This window comes from Arachis stenosperma, chromosome 1, assembly GCF_014773155.1.
Source record: "Arachis stenosperma cultivar V10309 chromosome 1, arast.V10309.gnm1.PFL2, whole genome shotgun sequence".
Classification (NCBI taxonomy): domain Eukaryota; kingdom Viridiplantae; phylum Streptophyta; class Magnoliopsida; order Fabales; family Fabaceae; genus Arachis; species Arachis stenosperma.
This window is the reverse complement of record NC_080377.1, coordinates 14,287,624-14,309,497: the sequence shown is the minus strand read 5'-3', so window position 1 is coordinate 14,309,497 and position 21,874 is coordinate 14,287,624. Positions and strand designations below refer to the sequence as shown.

Here is a 21,874-nt window from a genome sequence, read left to right as displayed (position 1 = left end):
TGATGGATGTGATGATCATTGACACTCATCATCATCCGTCCTTATGAACGCGTGCCTGACAACCACTTCCGTTCTACAAGCGAGAGCTAGAGTGTGTATCTCTTGGATTCCTAGTCCACGACGCATGGTTGCCTCGCCTGACAACCGAGCCTCCCATTCCGTGAGATCAGAGTCTTCGTGGTATAAGCTAGAATTATTGGCGGCCATTCCTAAGATTCGAAAAGTCTAAACCTTGTCTGTGGTATTCTGAGTAGGATCTGAGATGGGATGACTGTGACGAGCTTCAAACTCGCGAGTGTTGGGCGTAGTGACAGACGCAAAAGAATCACTGGATTCTATTCCAACATGATCGAGAACCGACAGATGATTAGCCGTGCGGTGACAGCGCACCTGGACCATTTTCACTGAGAGGACGGACAGTAGCCATTGACAACGGTAATCCCCCAACATACAGCTCGCCATGGAAAGGGATAAGAATGATTGGATGAAAGCAATAGGAAAGCAAAGATTCAGAAGAAACACAGTATCTTCATGCACTTATCTGAAATTCCCATCAATGAATTACATAAGTATCTCTATCTCTATTTTATGCTTTATTTATCTTTATATTCGAAAACCATTATAACCATTAGAATCCGCTTGACTGAGATTTACAAGATGACCATAGCTTGCTTCATACCGACAATCTCCGTGGGATCGACCCTTACTCACGTAAGGTTTATTACTTGGACGACCCAGTGCACTTGCTGGTTAGTTGTGCAAAGTTGTGAAGAAGAGTGATATTACAATTGTGCGTACTAAGTTGTTGGCGCCATTGAGATCACAATTTCGTGCACCAGTTACTACAAGGCATCCGACTTGAGTGGAGCCGAGCTTCCCATGTCGTGGCATGCTTGCAACTTAAAGAGATATTATAGCTAGAAGCGTACTCCGTTTCATGATGTACTCTTTTTCCCGACTTCATGATTTTTTCCCGAGAAGGGTTTTCCTGAAGAGGGTTTTAATGAGGTATCAAAGCGGGGGCTAAAGGCAAGAACATAATTCTCTTAGTAGCAAAAGCATTTCTTGTAACATAGGTTTCTTAATAAAACAATATTTTCTTTTTCAATTCCATTATTATTTCTACGACACGCATTGACTTCAGCTCGAAAAAAGCGCAAAAATATGTTGCCCAACCTATGTGGTCGGCAAGATGAAGCGACGAGGTACAAGTCAGTGTAAAGAGGGTATAAAAGACGATCACATGAAACTCGGATGTAAACAACTTATAAGTCGGTAAGCGCTCGAGCAAAACAAAATACATCGCAAAAATAGCCTAACTCTTGAAAACAACTCAATAATAAAATTAAGTTGAGCGCTCACACTAAGTAATGGAAAGGAAAATTCTTGAAAAAGTCCAAGGTAAAGGCTATCCAAAAGCTTTCACGAAACCCTCTCAAAGAGCTTAACAGAAGAGAAAAACCTTGAGAAATACAAGATACTTAATGAAGGGTTACGCTAAAGCCTCATAAGCAGTAACAAATGAGCCTTGTTACGAAGACGAGCCTAATGAAATCCTAAAAAGAAAGGATAAAATGCTAAGGAGCTTCAAAGGAGCTTCATCAAATACTATTAAAGAGCCTCATCAACTCCATAACCACTGTACGATCAATACCAACGTAAATCTTTGAAGGAAAACTAAAAAACCTTTCAAAATTACCAACAACCACTTAAGAGCAAAGGATAAATCCTATTAAAAAAGATAAATAAACGAAATAACAGTTGTTAAAAAATCCTTTCCAAAAGGATCAATGTTAGTAGTAAACATACCAAAGAAATATTCAAAATATACATAAAAGTGTTCATAAAAAAGGTCCCACAAGCCAGGCCTTAATAAAAATATTAAATAGAGCCAATAAGAGGATTCTGGTCATCAGCTGGAGAGGAGGTCAGATCAGCAGCAGAAGTCGGAGGGGTCGGAGAAATCTCTTCAGAAGGCATGAACTCGGGCTGAGGAGGTAGCAACTTCTTGGGGAGGAGATTCCACCGAACGTTGCCCAACAATTTTCAGCTCCGAGACAGTAGGAGGCCGAGGAAGAAAGACGATATCCCCCTCAACCACAATTTTGTCAGGGTGAAGGGGAGACAAGTCAAGGTCGGGAGCAAGAACTCGAACCTGATTCTTTAATACTTCAAACACCTCCTCCGTCCATTCAGCAACCGACTCCTCCAAATCTATATAACTCTCCCTGAGCTGCTCCATTTGCCTCTTCAGCTCCAGATTCTCCCTAAAGACCCTAGGATGATTCTCTTGAGCCTTTTTCAGTAACCCCTCAGCCAAAGCACAGGAAGCAGCAGACTCCCCTTCCCTATCCCGAGCTTTGAAGAGCTCGGCCTCCAAACTTATTTTCTCCTCTTCCAACCCCTTCTCAGCCTCCTTAAGAGTGGCCACCTCAGCTTGAAGGGCCTCCAAGGAATGCTTAGTAGCATTCAGAGGAGCTTTCTCAATCTCTTTAAGGAGGGTAAAGCATACTCTAGCAGTCCGGATTCCCCCTTAGATTAAGACTTTAAGGTGATTTTTGATAGAAGCATCATCCATAGCAATAAAACTATGGGAAAGAATGTGTCTCTCACAAAATTTTACCCCATCAAATCTAGTATCATCAATACTAAGGATGCTAGATTTTGAAGCCTTCCTCTTTTTAGAGGTCGGCTTTGAGAAGAGAGGGACTAGAGGAGTAAGAACTAAAGAAAGAGGTGGAAGAGGAGGAGGAAGAGGAGGGTTTACCGACTTGCTCTTAGAGGAGGATGTCCCTGAATCAGACTTAGTTGGAGAGGGTGTATCCGACTTGCTACTCTCCTACAGTTGAGTAGCTCGGGAATGGGCGTTTCTCTTTGCCTCATGATAAGAAATTTTTTGGTGTCGAGGTTTGAAGCCCATCCTCAAGCCTCTTGGAAGAATTCGGCTACAGCCTCTTTGACTTCATCCAAATCCACCAAATTATATTTTTCAACAGAGGCTGCCTCTATCCAGTATAGTGGGAAGCGAGGCTCATCATCATTCTCGTTTAGAAAAAATGGATGGTGACCCTCTACAGCTCGAACTTTGAAAAAGAAATTCTTGAAATCATGGAAGGATTCGTCAAAAGTAGAAAAGACTTTCCGGCTTTGAATGGCTTGAAAGGAAACCCATTGTTACTTATTTTTATTAGAAGCAGCACTGAAAGGCTTGGTAAGATAAAACAGAAAGAAAAATACCCCGTAAAGAAATCAGAAAACCAAGCTCGCGACTGACAAGCTGGTAGATTTTCATGAACCCCCAAGAATTTAGGTGTAGTTTGGAAGGAGAAACTGTACAATAAGAAAGGACTTCGGTTTCAAAATAAGAAAAAAGAAACGTCACCCCAAGTCAGGTGAAAAGACATTCATACATAAAAATGAAGGGGGACTCAGAATCTACAACTCTGCCAAAGCAGACTCGGTCCTCTGGGTCAGGGGCAATTAACTCGTACTTCACCTCGTCTTCCCTAGAACTATAGAGCCTATGGTGCTTTCGAAACTCATCCACAAAAACACTATCTACTAAAGGAATTTTGCAACGAACTGAGGCATCTACCCATCTCAACAAATCCTCTGGAACCCTCAAAGACATTTTGGAAAAAGAGGGGCGAGACATATAGATGGTATACCTGCATTACACAAAAAGAAAAAGAATCATTACAAACAAGTTCGAAACAGAGACAGTTTCTTTAAAAGAGCAACCCACAACCACAAAGAAATAATCTTTTGAAGAAAAAGCGAAGGTCCCTAATAGATACAGCACTGAAACGACAATAAAGATACATAAAAACTACATAGAATCTCTTAACAAACACCTAGTCCATCAAGCAGAGATCACGAAAATAGTGGAAACACTATAAAAAGTATAGCAGTAAGAAACTAACCTTTCTTTGGGGAAGAACGAAGGGAGGAGAGTTTTCAACAAAGGTGAAGCGAACGCCTTGAGGCACCAAATGCTGGAGGAAGACAAAGAATGCGCGAAAGAGAGAAAGAAAGTTCACAGAGGAAGACAAAAAAGAAGAAAGAGAAAAAGGGGGGAAAGTATTTATAAGGCACTAGGGGCAAAATCGTAAAAAGTCCCACTCATTTAAAGAGTGTGCCGTTACCAATGTAACTGCCCCCATATGTTAATTTGAAAAGCCAACGGACATGATGGCTGGCAACCTAAAATCACATCAGTTTTTGCTTCGAAATCACGTCGGTTTCTGACTTGAAGGAAGATACCAACCTGAACATCTCCGACTTACTCTATATTTGAATCTGACTCGCAGCGAAGAGGTTGGACTTAAGTAGGGGCACTGTTCATACCCTGACCCAAAATATAAGTCAAGCCCAATAAGGTTGAAAGGCCCAACTACAAGGATGGCCCCCTAACACTCACCCGCCCTCCTATGGAGGGCAGATTCGACGAAAACGGACAGCTCATGCTTACCCACGAAAGTAACTACTTCCCGAATCTCTCACCCACTTCTAGAAGAGAAATTTCAACAATCTTAAGATAAAGGGGCGGTTATCCACCATAAGAAGTGAAACTACTTCAGCGGTGGTTATTGACTCATCTCCTATAAATACCCTGACACATTCAGGTACAGTCAAGTTCCAATACACTTAAACCTGCTAAAACCCTTGCTGACTTAAGCATCGAAGTGTTTTGTAGGTACCACCCTCACCTTCTCACAAACAACTTGGACGACGGGTACTAGCTAGATGTGGGACAAGTCGAAACTCACTCCGTTGAAGATTTGGGCCTCACTTACAAGTCGAAAAGTAATCCAGTTTCAGGTAACCCTCGGAATAATTTCTATTTGGCATTAAGCCTCGTATCCTTGTAAAAGCTTTTTTTTTTCAAAAATATTATTTGTACATTAAATAAAATATAAAATCAAATAAGTGCATAAAAATAAAAATAAAAATAAAAAATTAATAATTAAGAGAGAAAAATACCTATTTATGAAATATAAAAAAGTTTACTAATGTCAATTTTATAAAATTAAAAAGATAATTAGGTTTATTATTTAATCCTTTCAATTATTTTTTATTTATTTAATATCTATAATAATGTATTAAATATTATTAATTAGTTTATATTTATTATATCATTAATAAAATATATATTGAAAAACTGATAATATAATAAGAGTATCTTCAATGTTAGTTTCAATTTCAATTTTATTTAAAATATTTGTGAGATTATTTGTCATAAATAGTAATTTAAAATTGAAAGTGAAACTTGTCCCTATAATGTTTAGTTTCAATTCAATTAAAATTTTATATTTTTTAATTATTTTATTAACATAATTATACGAGTGACAAAATTTTATTGGTTCTCCATTAAAGTTATACCGTATCACTAAGGTGATAACTCTAATACAGATTTCAATTCTAAATCAATTCACTTCTTGAAAATATTAAAAGTGATACTTTAAAAATTCTCCATTATTAGAGATGCTCTAAATATCATAACAATAAAATTTTTTGAAAAAATATTGAATCAAAATTTTTTAAGACAAATAGACTCCTGACTAATTTGATGTTAAAACTATGTCGTTTTGTACGAATAAATAGGGATAAATAGACCTGACCAATTTGAGTTTTGAGATAAATCGATACCTGTCCTTTTCTAACCATTCGCGTTGATACTTAACATTCACCTCACTAGCTTAATGTGCCAGATCAACAACTTTCTTTAGTGTTTGACGGCAAAACTCATAAAGACTGAATTATCTCACGGAAATCAAAGACAAAGATCGAATTGATTTTTTTTTGTCAAGAATTATATTATCCTTAGTAAAAAAAAGCAGGATGGTAAAACATTTAATATGACCAAATTAATTTATTTCAAAATTTAGAGATCAAATTTGAATATAAGATAGAGACGTAAGGAGTAAATTGATTGTTATTTTTCTGAAATTCATTTTTATAAGTAATTCGAAAGAGAAATGTACACTTAGTGGCGCTCATAAACAAAAATCTAATAATGGATGAGCAGCTGTTGTGATTTATGATATTTCACACTACCAAAAATCTTTTTTATTAACTACGATTTCATGTAGTTTAAAGATTTGATTTAATCGCTATCGTTTTTACCTATAAATTGAACAAGACAAGCAGCTGTATATTAGCATATTTTTTAAAATGCTACATTTGGGTTTGAATTTTGGCAAAACCAAGTAGTAAATAGAAATCTTTAAAAATATTGGGTGTATGAGTGGGTAGTGTGGATGAGTTTGTGATGTAATATTTAGGACTGAAGATTGTTCGATCTATCCAGAAAAAACAAAGACAAGTATTACGTGTTTTTTCTTCAAAGTAAACATGGAGAGATGAATATGATTTTTATTGAAAAGCCAACAAATGTTTTAAACAAGTTAGAATTTTGAGAAGATGCCACATCACTGTTTTCACTACATGTCCTTGTTTTTGCAAAATCAAACGTCACATTATTTTTAAAATTTATATTATTTTCATAAGAAAAATTTTAATACGATGAAATCATTTGATCAGATGATCTCTATACCGATGGTATGTGGCTGCTGTGTTTAATATATATGATAGACGATTCGAGGCAATATATGATAATCAGATAATGTATGACATGTGATTATTATGCGTTAGCAATAAGTTGAACCAGAGTCATAAATTATTGCTTAAAATTTAAGAAAGAACGCGCAAAAAACGACAATGGTACTTAAGTGTTGCATGAATCATCTAAACTTAATTTCGATCTTTCTTACCCATATGATTTTCTTCTTCACTAAGTATAACTAAGTACGTACAGACAAATTAAGCGGGTATGGTTAATCCATTCTCTTATATATGTAAATGCTCTTCTACTAAAGCGAATTCCATTCATTCCTTTTTCTCAATGCAAGTGGGAGATGGTGTAAATCTGCTCGCTACAACAATAATAATGGCACGTCATCACTAATCCTCAAGACAAATCACAAACATAACCTCTTAGCTTGTGCCTCGTGTCTTGTGGTTCGCCAGAGAAGATCAGAGATCGAAGGCACTATAACCACGCTCAAACATCAAACCTTTTTTCAGATTAAGTTCGCTTAGTTTATTTTGCATTTGTATATTACCATTGATATCCTCAATCACATATGGCATTTAAGTTTAATCTTTATGTAGGTGTCCCTCTCAAATATAGGTGGAGATGGACAGAAGTTGTAATCTACTCTCAACATATATATATGTTTAGTTTATATCTCTAATGGTAAAAGTAGTTGATATTTTCGACCATAATATGCATATAATACTTAGTTGTCGATATCATGAAAAAATTTACGCAAAATATGCAAAATTAAACTCTAATCCCTTCTTTTAATCAAACTTATATTATGAACTAATTACCCACTACCACAGCCTCTTCTTCATTCTTTCTATAATCCTCATGTTAGTTTTTTCAGTACATACGTTCGTAGCATGAATTCAAGAAAATCTTCTTCTCCTTCTGCACAACTGATATAGTCACATTTGTTGTCACAGCAGCCTCTTGCAATTGTACGAGTTTATAGCGCTCAATTTATATGTCAGAGCAGGAGGAATCGTTCTCTGGTGCCTCGGCAATTGATGAGGCAGCAAATGAAGAGATAAAGAAGGAAGCAGGAAAGAGTAGAAAGGAACAGAGGGTTCCTTTACACAAGCTCTTCTCGTTTGCTGACTTCTATGATTGTGTCTTGATGGCTATTGGATCCATTGGGGCATGTGTTCATGGTGCCTCTGTGCCTGTCTTCTTTATTTTCTTTGGAAAGATGATCAATGTGGCTGGCTTAGCTTACCTTTATCCCAAAGAAACTGCCCATCGAGTTGCCAAGGTTTGTGCTGAACTATAATATATCCTTGTGTATATTCACGTTTTCTATTTTGGACATCATGTTAGTTACTATAGAAGGTCAGAAGTTAGATGGTAGTTATGTTAGTTACATTTTCAGAATTAATAGTTAGTTATTTCAGCAATGCCAGCTGGTAAAGTTTGTTAAAATCTGAGTTAACTTAAGCTAACCAGAGTTGAAGGTAGTTGGTTAGCTATAGTTAATGTGCAGTTAGTTGGTATAAGCAGCTGAAAACTGGTTCTGTAGTTGAGGCCTTCCATGATTTCAATGCTCATTTTCAGATTCACAAACTTCACTAGCGATTCTCTCAGTTCCCCTTGAACCTCAAATTCTGCATTGCCAAAGCAGAATTTATCACATACATCATCATTACATTCAATATCTACTTTAATTTTTCATCATTTGAATTGGTTAGCTAGCTAGTTAGTTGGTTGGTATCACTTTGCAGACCTTGTCAAACAACGGTTAGACTTCACTTAGAAGTGTTTGTTGGTCTTTTGCTAGTGCTAAACATGCTTGTTTCTTATATGTATCAATGTATGTATATGCAAAATAAAAATAATAATACTTGTTTGCTGCGATGTTTTGCAGTACTCATTGGATTTTGTGTATCTAAGTATAGTAATACTGTTTGCGTCTTGGACAGGTATGAACTTATTTCATGACTTCATTGATACCCAAGTAAAGTGCAATTCTAGTAGAAGTTGAAAAGTTACGTAAATCTTATTTATTATGTTATTTTTGCGTGCCGATGCTGAGTATATGCAGAGGTTGCTTGTTGGATGCACACCGGCGAACGTCAGGCAGCCAAGATGAGGATGGCTTATTTAAGATCAATGCTGAATCAAGATATTACTTTATTTGATACAGATGCATCAACCGGAGATGTTATATCTGCGATTACAAGTGACATTATTGTTGTCCAAGATGCACTATCCGAGAAGGTAGGAAATTTGATGCATTACATAAGCAGATTTGCAGCGGGGTTTGCCATTGGATTTGTGAAAGTGTGGCAGATCAGTTTAGTGACACTTGGAATTGTACCCTTAATTGCACTTGCTGGAGGTGCTTATGCATATGTCACATTTGGGCTAGTTGCCAGAGTTCGCAAAGCCTATGTAAAGGCTGGTGGGATCGCTCAAGAGGTGATAGCCAATGTGAGAACAGTACAAGCATTTTCAGGAGAAGAAAGGGCAGTGAGATCATACAGAGCGGCTCTCATCAACACCTATAGAAATGGCTATAAAGCAGGTTTGGCAAAGGGTCTGGGACTAGGCTCCATGCATTGCGTCCTTTTCCTCTCCTGGGCTCTGCTTGTTTGGTTCACTAGCATCGTTGTTCACAAGAATATTGCCAATGGTGGCGTCTCTTTCACTACGATGCTCAACGTTGTTATCTCTAGCCTGTAAGCCTAAGTCTAGCCTTTTTCTTTTGTTCCTTGGTAGATCGAGATCATTTTTATGTATGTTTTTTTGCTCTTTCAGATCACTTGGGCAGGCAGCACCAGATATTTCTGCATTTGTCCGAGCAAGGGCAGCTGCTTATCCCATCTTTGAGATGATAGAAAGAGACACAGTGAACAAGACCAGCTCCAAGTTTGGTCAAAGATTGAGCAAATTGGAGGGTAACATCCAATTTAAGGATGTATGTTTCAGTTATCCTTCTCGTCCTGATGTTTCCATCTTCAACAACCTCTGTCTTGAGATTCCTTCTGGCAAAATTGTAGCCCTTGTGGGAGGAAGTGGCTCCGGAAAGAGCACTATAATATCGTTGATTGAGCGCTTCTATGAACCACTTTCTGGTCAAATACTACTAGACGGGCACGATATTAGGGGACTTGATCTCAGATGGCTTAGACAGCAAATTGGGCTAGTTAATCAAGAACCTGCACTCTTTGCTACAAGCATCAAGGACAACATACTGTATGGAAAAGATGATGCAACGCTTGCTGAAATAAATCATGCGGTGACGCTATCGGATGCTCAGACTTTCATTAACAATCTTCCGGATGGATTAGATACAAAGGTAACTATGCATGCATGTAGACCTGGCTAGAGGCTGGAGGAAGCTAAGAGTAGGATGTTTCTAATATAATAATGAAATTAATCTTGCAGGTTGGTGAAAGAGGGATTCAACTATCAGGTGGACAGAAGCAAAGGATTGCAATATCTCGAGCTATTGTCAAGAATCCGTCAATACTTTTATTAGATGAAGCAACGAGCGCTCTGGATGCGGAGTCAGAGAAGAGTGTACAGGAGGCACTTGATCGAGTGATGGTTGGTAGAACAACCGTGATAGTGGCACATAGGCTTTCTACCATTAAGAATGCAGATATTATCGCGGTTGTTCAGCAAGGAAAGATTGTGGAAACTGGCAACCACGAGGAGCTTATTTCTAACCCAAATGGAGTATATGCATCTCTTGTTGAAATCCAGGAGTCGGCCTCTTTGCAACACCACCCTCGTGTGGATTCTAGCATGGGACAAACATCCAGGTACCTACGTAATTCATAGCAGTTATAAGAATTTAGGTAATTAAACCTTAAGAACCCGCTACGTCAGATAGTATTAAGTGGGGTATCTATTTCTCAAGTCATTGTAATCAAAGATAATGCAACTCTTTTCTATATTCCACCGTCCACCGGGATAATACCTCAGGTCACCTACTAAAGTTGATTATTTGTTGTTTATAGCGTTTCCCGTACAACAAGCTTTGGTGGTAGTTTTCATTCGGATAAAGAATCTGTTGGCTATTTTGGTTCTAATGAAGCAGAAAGTAGTATTAGAAACAACGCAAGCCATGTCTCGATAAGGAGACTATATTCCATGGTTGGTCCTGACTGGTATTATGGAGTTTTTGGAACCTTGGGTGCTTTTATTGCTGGTGCCCTGATGCCACTTTTTGCTCTCGGAATAACTCATGCACTTGTAGCATACTACATGGACTGGAATGCAACGCGTCGTGAAATTAGGAAAATAGCTTTCCTCTTCTGCGGGGCAGCAATTTTAGCCGTTACTGCTTATACCATCGAACATCTGTCTTTCGGAATCATGGGCGAGCGGCTTACCCTTCGTGTCAGAGAAACAATGTTTTCTGGTACTTGTGTCATTCAAGTTTATCGCTGAAATGTTTCCTTTTACACTTCTCACTGGTCTGAAATTTGTTATACATGCCCAATCTGTAAAAAATTGAATTCTTAAACGTAGATTTATGAGTTTACTTTAACTGTTGAATTTTTTAAGTTAAAACCATGCATTGCAATCACTTTACTTTATACAAGTCCTACACATTTTTCCTCTTGAGGTATGCAAAGATCAACCATATTATTTAGCAATCATTGGTTAAAACTTCATTTAACTTCCCTCACTCATCTGGTTGCAGCTGTTTTGAAAAATGAAATTGCCTGGTTTGATGATACTAGCAACACAAGTTCTATGCTTTCATCACGTTTAGAGGCTGATGCGACTTTATTAAGAACTATTGTTGTTGATCGATCTACAATTCTCTTTCAGAATGTTGGTCTGATTGTTACTTCATTTATTATTGCCTTCATTTTGAACTGGAGGGTTACGCTTGTTGTCTTGGCTACATATCCTTTGATCGTCAGTGGTCACATCAGTGAGGTTTGTTAATCTTGTTCCATGTTTTTTGACATTATTAAGATTTTGGTTCATTTCTTGGATCTCCATAATTTCTTCTATGATTTCAGAAACTTTTTATGAAAGGCTTTGGTGGAAACCTGAGCAAAGCATATCTAAAAGCCAACATGTTGGCGGGGGAGGCTGTGAGTAATATGCGTACTGTTGCAGCATTTTGTTGTGAAGAAAAAGTCATCCACCTTTATGCTCAAGAGCTTGTTGAACCATCCAAGCGTTCATTCAAACGAGGCCAAATTGCTGGCATATTCTATGGCATATCCCAGTTCTTTATTTTCTCTTCTTATGGCCTTGCCTTATGGTACATTATTTAAATATCTTCGATGTTATGTTACATGTAATATGTTAAAAGTGGGCTTTATCCTGACATTTGCATTGTATACCTTTCACAGGTACGGATCAGTTTTGATGCAGAAGGAGCTTTCTAGCTTTAAATCAGTTATGAAGTCGTTCATGGTTTTGATCGTAACCGCACTGGCCATGGGGGAGACTTTGGCATTGGCACCAGACATGCTAAAAGGAAATCAAATGGCTGCATCAGTTTTTGAAGTGATGGATAGAAGGACAGGAATACAGGGAGATGTGGGAGAAGAGTTGCATACAGTGGAAGGAACAATTGAGCTAAAAAATATCCATTTCCGATACCCTTCAAGGCCAGATGTGGTTGTTTTTAATGATTTCAACATGAGAGTTCCTTCAGGGAAGACTGTTGCCTTGGTGGGGCACAGTGGTTCCGGGAAAAGCTCCGTCATCTCTCTTATACTCAGATTTTATGATCCAACATCTGGAAGGGTGATGATTGATGGTAATTATACAAAATTTAATGTCTCATCAGTAGTCTTGCTGCTGGTGGTGGTTACTTATCATTGTCCTAAGTTCCTACAATGATGATTCATTATCTATCTTGCAGGAAAAGACATAAGGAATCTTAATTTAAAATCTGTTAGGAAACACATTGGTTTTGTGCAACAAGAACCGGTTCTTTTTGCAACATCGATTTATGAGAATATTCTTTATGGAAAGGAAGAAGCGTCCAATTCAGAAGTAGTTGAAGCAGCTAAGCTTGCAAATGCTCATAACTTCATAAGTAGTCTTCCTGAGGGATACTCCACCAAAGTAGGGGAAAGAGGAGCTCAACTATCTGGTGGTCAGAGACAAAGGATAGCTATTGCGAGGGCCATATTGAAGAATCCTGCAATCTTGTTGCTGGATGAAGCCACCAGCGCACTAGATGTGGAGTCAGAACGTGTAGTACAACAAGCTCTAGACAAATTGATGAACAACAGAACAACAATTGTGGTGGCTCATAGGCTATCCACAATAAGAAATGCATATCAAATCTCTGTTGTCGACGATGGAAAAATAGTTGAGCAAGGGACTCATTCGAGTCTGATACAGAACAAGAGTGGAGCATATTATAAATTAGTTAGCCTTCAACAACAACATCTACATTTACATGAGCAACAAAATTAGTCATTTGTCCTATCCATAATATGATAATATAGTTGATTATATTAACTTCTAACGGTCGTAGTAGCACTCTGGTCAATTTACAATTGTAAGCTACTTCTTTCCCTAAGTTGTGAGGTATAATTCTAGTTGTTCAAGTTATTTTTTACCTATAACTTAGATTCAAGATAATTTTTTTTTTTGTCAAATTTAACTCAAACGATTTATGCAACTATATTAATGAATATTAAATTATTATGTTTTAATTGCGAGTGATTCTATGTATAGTCACTTTTTCGATTATACATAGTCATATACACGAATAATATAGGAAGACATTTTATTTAACTTAATATATATAATTCTTTTTTATATATATAAAAGAAAAAAAAGAGTAAATTATGAGTTATGACTATTTAGTATTTAGTTTTCAAATTATGGCTCCCAAACATTTTGATATGTACACACGAGCGCATACTCAAATATAATCCCTCCGGCCTCCTACTCATTAGGACTCCATAGAAACCAATCCTTCTTATTGAGGACGAAAAACGAATCCCTCGCTCGACATACAGCATCATCTCTCTGATATTAACCCACCATCTAGCTTAGCTATATTACTCATATAACGTACACCATGACATGTCTCCTTGATTCTCGCTATACATTTTTCTTCTCACCAATCCCACCTCTAGCCAAAGAATAAAAAGAAGGCTGGAAAATAAAATAAAATTAAGAAAGAAACAAAAATCATCACCTTGTATGTATGTTTGCGCGGGATCGAAGTCCTCTCATCGATGCAAAGAAGAATTTATAAGAATGGAAGGTCCGGAATAAGCGAGTCTCCGGCCGCCACATTTGCCGTGTTGATTGGTGTGTCATCATCTTACCAATGTCATCGTCGGAGGCGGGCTACAAAACGCCCGACGGAGAATACAATACCCCACCGGCGTTAATAGCATTCACGTTAGCCGTCCTAGTGTTATGCTTCATGGCCTTCAGCGTTGTGTACTTGTGCAAGTACTGCTTTGTAAGCGTCCTCCACTCTTGGGCCTTCCACCAGAGTTTCTCTGGTTCATTGCTTCGTCCTTCATCAACAAATAGGTCTTCCTCAATAGGCCTTGATCCTTCCATGCTTCAAACGTTCCCAACCTTTGTGTATTCCTCCGTAAAGGACCTCCGCAGCCTCGAATGTGCCATTTGCTTGCTCGAATTCCAGGACGACAGCTTGATTCGCCTCTTGACTATTTGCTGCCATGTTTTCCACCAAGAATGCATTGACCTTTGGCTTTATTCCCACAAGACTTGCCCTGTTTGCCGCACAAACCTCGAGGAGCATAAATCAGGAGAAGGAGAAATCAGTGGTAGCAGTGGTGGTGCTGACATACGCATTGACATAATAACAGACATGGCCACCCAAAGTAGTGGGGGTCATCAGGGTACAGGAGGAGAGGATCATTCGTGTAATGACGACCATGATCATAATAATAATGGGGTGCAGCAAGAACACAAGTTTGCAAGGTCACACTCAACGGGCCATTCCATAGTTTTTAGAGGAGAAGAACAAGAAAAAGATGATAAATATACCTTGAGGCTGCCTCAACACATTATAAGAGGGCGGCACCACTATTCTAAGAGTTGTACAAGTTTTCAAGAGATGCAGATGACGACTTCGACTAGGCCTTGTAGTAATTGCGGCTTTGTTGAATCTGTATCTAGCTGCTCCACCTCTCTCGCTCATATCCAAATTTCTTGAAGCATCTTAATCATTATCCAATTACTATCTCTCTCCCCCTTTTGTTCTTCATTGATTTAAAGAAGGAACATACTAGCTAGGTTTTCTCTACTCTTGTAGTGTAGATTATTGTTTATCATTATTATCGTGCATTTGGATTTTTTTTTTTTTTTTACACTTTATTTTCCGGATGAAGAATGACTTCAATAATCTAAAATGGCCGGGTAAACGAAAACGAGAGATATAATCTTGGCTTGACGAAGAAAATAGTACATTATTAGTACATTACCATTGCAAATTAAGGAACATCATACCACCACTACATTTCACAGTTCACACTTTAAATTAGTCCACCCATTCAACATTGCAATCAAAAACCACCCAATCACACTTTAAAATACACACCTAATAATTGTATTATTCATGGTAAGTATGTCCTAATTAATGAATAATAAAGCATAATAATATAATGAATTTGTATGATAACTAAAATAAATATAAAAATAAAATTAACAAATAAATATGTAATTTCATTCTAATATAAAAGATTTAGAATAATTGACCATTTGTACCCATGATAGTTCAGAACGCTGACAAATGTATCCATCGTAGAAGAAAACTGGCTTTGTAACCATGAAAGATGGGCTCCATGTGACAAAAATAGCCTGGCTTGGGTTAGCACCTGCTTCGGGTTTGTATAGTCCTACATGGCAATCCGAACCTCCCAAAGCCCAATCCACGTGGAATTTAACATTAAACAATTTAACATTGAAGAGAAATTCGCGGGAGTTTGCTGATGCCCTAGCAGAGAACGTCCTTTTATTTCCAAGCCGGAGAAGACGCCTGGAACACTCCCAAACCATCACCCTGAAGCTACGGCTTTCAACATTGTCATTCCGAAGTCGGAAAAGGTATTCGAAACAGTACAGAGCCATCAAAACGAGAACGTGGAAGAGGAACTTGCAAGGAATAGGCAGCAGAGATCGAACCCTGGGATTTCGTCGCCGACGGTGAAGAGGTCACCCCCTTTGGTCGGCAGAGAGCTGAGGTATGTCATTGCCAGTGTTAAATTATTTCAAATGTCACTGAGACTAGTTGGACAGATTACATTACCATATGAAATCGTGGCTGAGAATTGCTAAATTAGTTGATTAATTGATTTAGGGTTTGTGTTAGGTGCTCAAGTAGTTGATTTATGGTTTGTGTTAGGTGTAGTAACATGCACTGTTTTCTTAGAATGTGTTGGTTTATTTCACTTTCAGGAATGGCCACCATCCATATAACACTGTGTATTAATCATAGAGGACGGTTTGAGAGAGGACCGTGTGGGAAGCTTAGTTATGTTGGTGGTGAAGTCACAGAGATAGAGAGGGTTAATGTTGATACCTTGAATGGTTTTTTCCTATCTGATTTGGTGAAGGACATAGGATATACATCTGTTTCTAATTTTTTCTGGCTGGAACCTGGGAAAGGGCTTGATGATGGGTTGAGGGACCTCAAGGTTGACATGGATATAGTTAGGATGTATGAGGCAGCTGTGAAGAACAGTAACAGAATAAATGTATATACAAAGCATCCGATGGATGAGCCTGTGTTAGTTGAGGAGAAGAACATGACTCCATCAAAGATGAGAGTAAAGCGTTGTGCTAAAAGGGTTCCAACTCCGAAAAAGAGTCCAAAAAGAAGGTTGAGAGTAGTGGAAGATGAGGATCATGTTGAAATTGTAAGTAATCTGCAAGTTGGGATGGATGACCAAAAAAGGAGTGAGGCCCAGAGCAGGGAAGAGGCCTATGAAGCACACACACGGGCTGGTTTGGAGGCCCAAAAAAGGACAATATCACTATGACCCAGGAGACAACAGACCCACAACTTTCAGGATCTGTTGAGGTAGGACAGGTTTCTCAGCCTCCCCCAACACCTGGCATACCAGATAAACCACCATCAAGTCAGTCCCAACCTTTCCAGCCACCTATTGAACAAGATCAGCCACCAACACACACTGCTTGTTCAGACTCAGTCCCTTCTTTTGAACCCAATGTCTCTGCACCTCTTGAACCAGAACAACTAACCCAATACACCCCACATCCATATGGGAATCCACTCTCACAATCAATCCCTCAGACAGTCCCACCCTCTGACACCAATAGGACTACCCAGAATGATCAGAGCAATCCTTCAGAGGAGGTACAGGGAAGGCCAAAGGTGAATAAGAGGAGATCAACTAAGAGGCCCCCCTACAGGCCAGTTTTTCATTCCAAACCCCGATCCAGACAAGCCTCCAACCTTCTACGTCCCCGTTGATGATGATGATTTCTCTGATGAAAATCCTGGTCATCATTGATATGAATCAGAGGAATTGCATAGCATAGCAAGTGACGATGATACTGAACAGACGCCTGTTTTTCCTCAGAGCAATGCTGATGCTCCAGTTAACCAGGTTCGGTTGGAGGTTGGGATGGAGTTTGAAACTCTAAGCCACTTCAGGAAGGCTGTCAGAAAGTTTAATATCAATATTGGAAGGAGCATATTCTTTGCTCGTTGTGATTCTACAAGATCGAAGGCTATATGCTATGATGAGGACTATCCTTGGCAAATATATTGTGCCAAGAGAACATTTCCAGCAAGTTTTCAAGTAAAGACATTCGTAAATGAACATACATGTAGTAGGGACAATCGTTGTAAGTCAGCAGATGGAAAGTGGGTCATAGATGAGTTGGAGGAGAGGATACGAGTGCAGCCAAACTTGACAGTTAGGGAGGTTGACCAATACTTCAGATCCGAGTATGATGTACTAATCAATGAAAGAAAAATTTATAGATCTATGAAGAAAGCAAAAGAGCGGATTGAAGGTTCTGAGATTGCACAATATGCACGACTTCGTGATTATGGTAACCAAATACTGAAGACTAATCCAGGTTCGACAGTAAGGATCCAAACGAATCCCATGCCTGATTCAAATCCAGTATTTCTGAGGGTACTTGTGCATATTTACTTATAAATCATGTATGGCTGATTAATTGTTTTGTGTCTTGTTTAGGTATGTTTTAGAAGTTAATTGAAATTTCATTGCTTAATCATTAGTAGCTTAATACTGATATTGAAATGATACTGAAATTGAAATGTTTGGATTGTTGGATTAGTTAAATAGTCAATGAGACTTATTGGTAAAGTATTGGAATCTGGTTTAGTTTTAGTTATGTATGGTTTGTGTTGAGACTGTTACTGGGAATTTGGAATCTGATTTAGCTAAATAAACAACTCTATTTTGTTTTGAGACTGATATTGGAATGGTGGCTAATTGTCTAGCTAAATACTTAAACCTGTTTCTGGTTTGTTTGAAATTCACTGTTTACTTAAATGAATTACTATAGGGACTAATCCCAGCCATACAAGAGATTTACCCAAATGCCAACCACATATTCTGTGCAATGCATATATGGCAAAACTTTCGCAAGAAATGGAGTGACTTACAGCTGAAAATGTGCATGTGGTCTTGTGCTAAGGCAACCACAACACAAGACTTCAATGCTGCCATGGAGAGACTGAAAAGGATCAATGCTGGGGCTTGGGAGTACCTGCATAAGATTAGTCCTAAACAATAGAGCAGAGCTCATTTCAGTGAATACCCTAAGCTGGACAACTACACCAACAACAACTGCGAGGTGTTTAATGCCAAGGTTAAGAAGATGAGGGGTAAGCCGATAATTACAATGTTGGAGGAAGTGAGGTGCTACATAATGAGGATTATGGCTAGGAACAAAAAAGCTTTGGTTGGATACAGCGGAAGACTAGCACCAACCCAACAAAGCAGATTAGAGAGGGAAAAGCGAGAGAGCAACAAATGGATGCCTCTGCCTACTGGAGATGACGCAGGGAATGTGTATGAGGTGCATTGTTTGCCAATGAAGGTAAGTGTGGATCTTGGCAAAGGTACATGCAGCTGTCGACTATGGCAAATCACAGGTTTACCATGTAGACATGCCTGTGCTGCTTTGGCTTACCAGAACAGAAGGCCAGAAGAATATGCCCACAACTGGCTCACCATGGGTGCATACAACGCAGCCTATCAGACTTCTATGCGTCCAGTTCCAAGCCAGGAGTACTGGGAGCACGATGTTGATACCCTCCCCATTTTGCCACCATGGTATAGAAAACCAATTGGTCGACCTACACTCAAGAGAGACAAGAGAAATGATGGCCCTAAGGAGAAGAGTGACTCTCATAGAACAACGAGGAGGATTGGGACTATTATCTGCAAGTATTGCCTCCAGGTATGGTAAACCAATTTTAGTTGAAATTCTGTCCTGTTCTATAGTTATTGGTAAATGTGATTTTTAGTTCAAATTATGACTAATACGTTTATCATTAGGCTGGTCACAATAAGAGAAGTTGTACAAAGCGGAAGGAAGCTGCGGGTGAAGGGAGTTCTGCCCCACAAGCACCAGCAGATGATGAGGATGAGGATTTACTAGCTGAAATGTACTATGAGGAGACATTAGAATCTGCACAGGCTGAACAGGAGGCCACTGAAGAAGGAAATGAATCTGCAAGAACCAACACTCAAGAAGTAAGTGCATTGTTTTAATCATTTAACTAAGCTGCCTAGCAAACTTTGTGTGATAATAACTGCGTTGTTCTATGATTTGCAGCAGGCTCACCCAATGCCTCCCCCACCAACTGCATAGCCATAGCCACAACCAACCAATGCAACAACCAGAAAACAGGTTAAAAGGAGAAGTGTTAAACGCCCGCCTCCGACCGGACAAAGACAGCAGCCAAGTACACCACCTGCCAACCAGCCAGCAACAACTCCATCCACACACAACTCTCAAACTACCCTACATCCACTGCAAGGTGCTAGTGCAGGAACAAACACCCGGTTCATGCAGTTCATGCCCACACCTGGAGTTGTGACTCCAACTGCTACAGGTCCTGGCACATCTGATAGAGGGAGAGTTCAAGGTAGAGGTCGAGGCAGGATACGGGGATCAAGCGGAGGAAAAAATGGTTTATCAAGCGGGAGCAATAACTCGACCCCAATATCATAGACTAATACTGAAAATTTGGAATCTGGCTTTTTGTTGTTTTTAGTTTACACTTATGAGATACATAACTCTTGTGTTTTCTGATGCATTTTCATCCTATTGCTTAGATATGACTTAGTAAGGCTTTTTTTGAGGCTGTAAATTCAGTGGCCAGTACTTGGCTTTTTTGTCTAATATCAAAATGTTTGGAACCTCCAGCATCCATATATATATAATGAACAATTTACTTGTTAAAGCAATTATATACTTGCCTTCTTTTGCCTCTTTTTCATATCACTATTGTTATTGTTACAACACTTTCTTCATCCAATTTGGTCCTTACTCATATATTGAAAACCAAAATTATCAGGTTGCTAATTTCCAGCTTACTGTTTGTTCCTTAATGTTATCAGAATCATTTTAGAATGCAGTAACAAGTTCAAACATTGTGTATCTACATCAATGTATCACATGAAAAGTATATATTAGGAACAATCCATATTATGCCAATATCATTCAAAAATTTTAACTATGACAAAACAAAGACCTCCAATTTTACAAGTCTTATGATTTCATAACCAAATACAACTCACAAAACAGACAAAATACAACCCCCAGTGCAACAGTAATAATCATCACTCTAATTCCCCTAATTTCAACCCTAAATTTGTCTATCTTCTTAGTCATCATTGAGGATGCTAGCAGATTTTCCCCCTGCATTCAGAGTTAATCCATCATCAGGCGTTGCATAACAATGCTCGAACTTTCTCTTGGCTAAACATCTTGCCACGCCTTCCCATCCTTGTTCGAGTTCATCCACCCAAACAAAGTATCTGCAATCTCTTGTCTGAGAGAAAAAAAAAAACCCCAAATTTGTCAACTAAAACTCAGAAATCATTGTCTAACCTCAACAACAACAACAGCTGTCCCTTACCGCCTATAGAGGACATCTTATGAACCATCTGTTAGGATTCGTAATCGTTCCAGACTCCATCAACACAACATCTCTCCCACAGAAACATTTGCCGTCGAGCTTCTTCTCCTTCATCTTCTTCGAACTGGAAGAACTGCTGCGACTTCCAAAATTTCCATCTGAGTTAAATCTGCGTGATGACATCGCTGGGGTTCTGAGATAACTCTGGGTTATGGTTCGAATTGCAACAAAATTTCAGATTTGGAGTTATGGTTCGAATTGGGGAAGAGAACTTGCTAGGGTTTTCACTTCAACTATTACCTACATATACAACGTTCAGATCCACGTGGATTGGGCTTTGGGAGGTTCGGATTGCCATGTAGGACTATACAAACCCGAAGCAGTGCCAACCCAAGCCAGGCTATTTTTGTCTCACGGAACCCATCTCTCATGGTTACAAAGTCAGTTTCCTTTTACGATGGGTACATCTGTCAGCGTTCTGAACTATTATGGGTACAAATGGTCAATTATTCAAAGTTTATGTCTTTTTTAAAAATAAATAAATTTAATTTTTTAAAATAATAAATTATATTTTAATTTATATTATATTTTAGTTGAATAATTATATGAAATTATATATAAATTATCAAATAAATATTCTACAAAATATTTTTAATATAAAACAATTTAAATTTAACATTAGAATATACTATATAGTACAATTAATTTATCTCTCCGTACATCGCGCAAGTCTCACTCTAATATATAATTTAAGAATAATTCTCCACATACAAGTGTTTTCTCATACAAGTCTTTACAAGTCATTTATATTCAGTCTTTACAAGTCATTTATATTCACGCGCTTCGAGCCGTCTTCTTCTTGCTGCACGTTCTTCTTCCTCCTCCTCTTCTTCTTCTCTTTTGTTATTGTCGTCATCAATACCACCACTTCCTCCTCCTCTTCTTCCTCCTTCTTTTTTCATTGGAATTTTTTTTAGTTAATATTTTCGTTAGTAGTTTATGATTCTGAATAATGTTTCATCGTTTATGGTTTAAATTGAATATAATATAAAAGTTTTGCATTGAAAAAATTATTTTTCTGTATTTGCAGTAAATTTGGGTATAACACGAAGATATTTGGGTGTATTTTAAGAATTTTTTGGTCTGATAATAAATTCTGCATAATCCAAAACTCTTTCTCTTCCTCTTCCTCCTCCTCA

General features: G+C 38.4%; 1 protein-coding gene across 9 annotated transcripts; it reads left to right on the top strand.

Annotated features, from left to right (window-relative positions):
* The first annotated feature begins 6,895 nt into the window (after nucleotides 1-6,895).
* On the top strand, nucleotides 6,896-13,210 carry LOC130945183 (ABC transporter B family member 2-like). 9 transcript variants are annotated; one of them, XM_057873911.1, is made up of 11 exons: nucleotides 6,896-7,048; nucleotides 7,534-7,859; nucleotides 8,469-8,523; nucleotides 8,646-9,282; nucleotides 9,362-9,902; nucleotides 9,992-10,371; nucleotides 10,570-10,973; nucleotides 11,259-11,500; nucleotides 11,587-11,834; nucleotides 11,926-12,338; nucleotides 12,444-13,210. In XM_057873911.1, exons 2-11 carry the CDS (start codon nucleotides 7,572-7,574, stop codon nucleotides 13,004-13,006), a joined length of 3,771 nt encoding a protein of 1,256 aa, XP_057729894.1. In that variant the 5' UTR covers nucleotides 6,896-7,048; nucleotides 7,534-7,571; the 3' UTR covers nucleotides 13,007-13,210. The 9 variants fall into 9 exon arrangements, with proteins under 9 accessions (XP_057729894.1, XP_057729877.1, XP_057729926.1 ...); XM_057873894.1 differs by having other exon boundaries at nucleotides 6,911-7,258; XM_057873943.1 differs by having other exon boundaries at nucleotides 6,912-7,048; nucleotides 7,531-7,859.
* Nucleotides 13,211-21,874: the final 8,664 nt, after the last annotated feature.

Bases quoted from the DNA above. Each gene is read 5' to 3' on its own strand.
- LOC130945183 (XM_057873911.1), top strand. From the start codon at position 7,572: ATGTCAGAGCAGGAGGAATCGTTCTCTGGTGCCTCGGCAATTGATGAG. The intron at 7,860-8,468 runs GTTTGTGCTGAA...GATGTTTTGCAG, and splicing joins CTGCCCATCGAGTTGCCAAG to TACTCATTGGATTTTGTGTA. The intron at 8,524-8,645 runs GTATGAACTTAT...GAGTATATGCAG, and splicing joins ACTGTTTGCGTCTTGGACAG to AGGTTGCTTGTTGGATGCAC.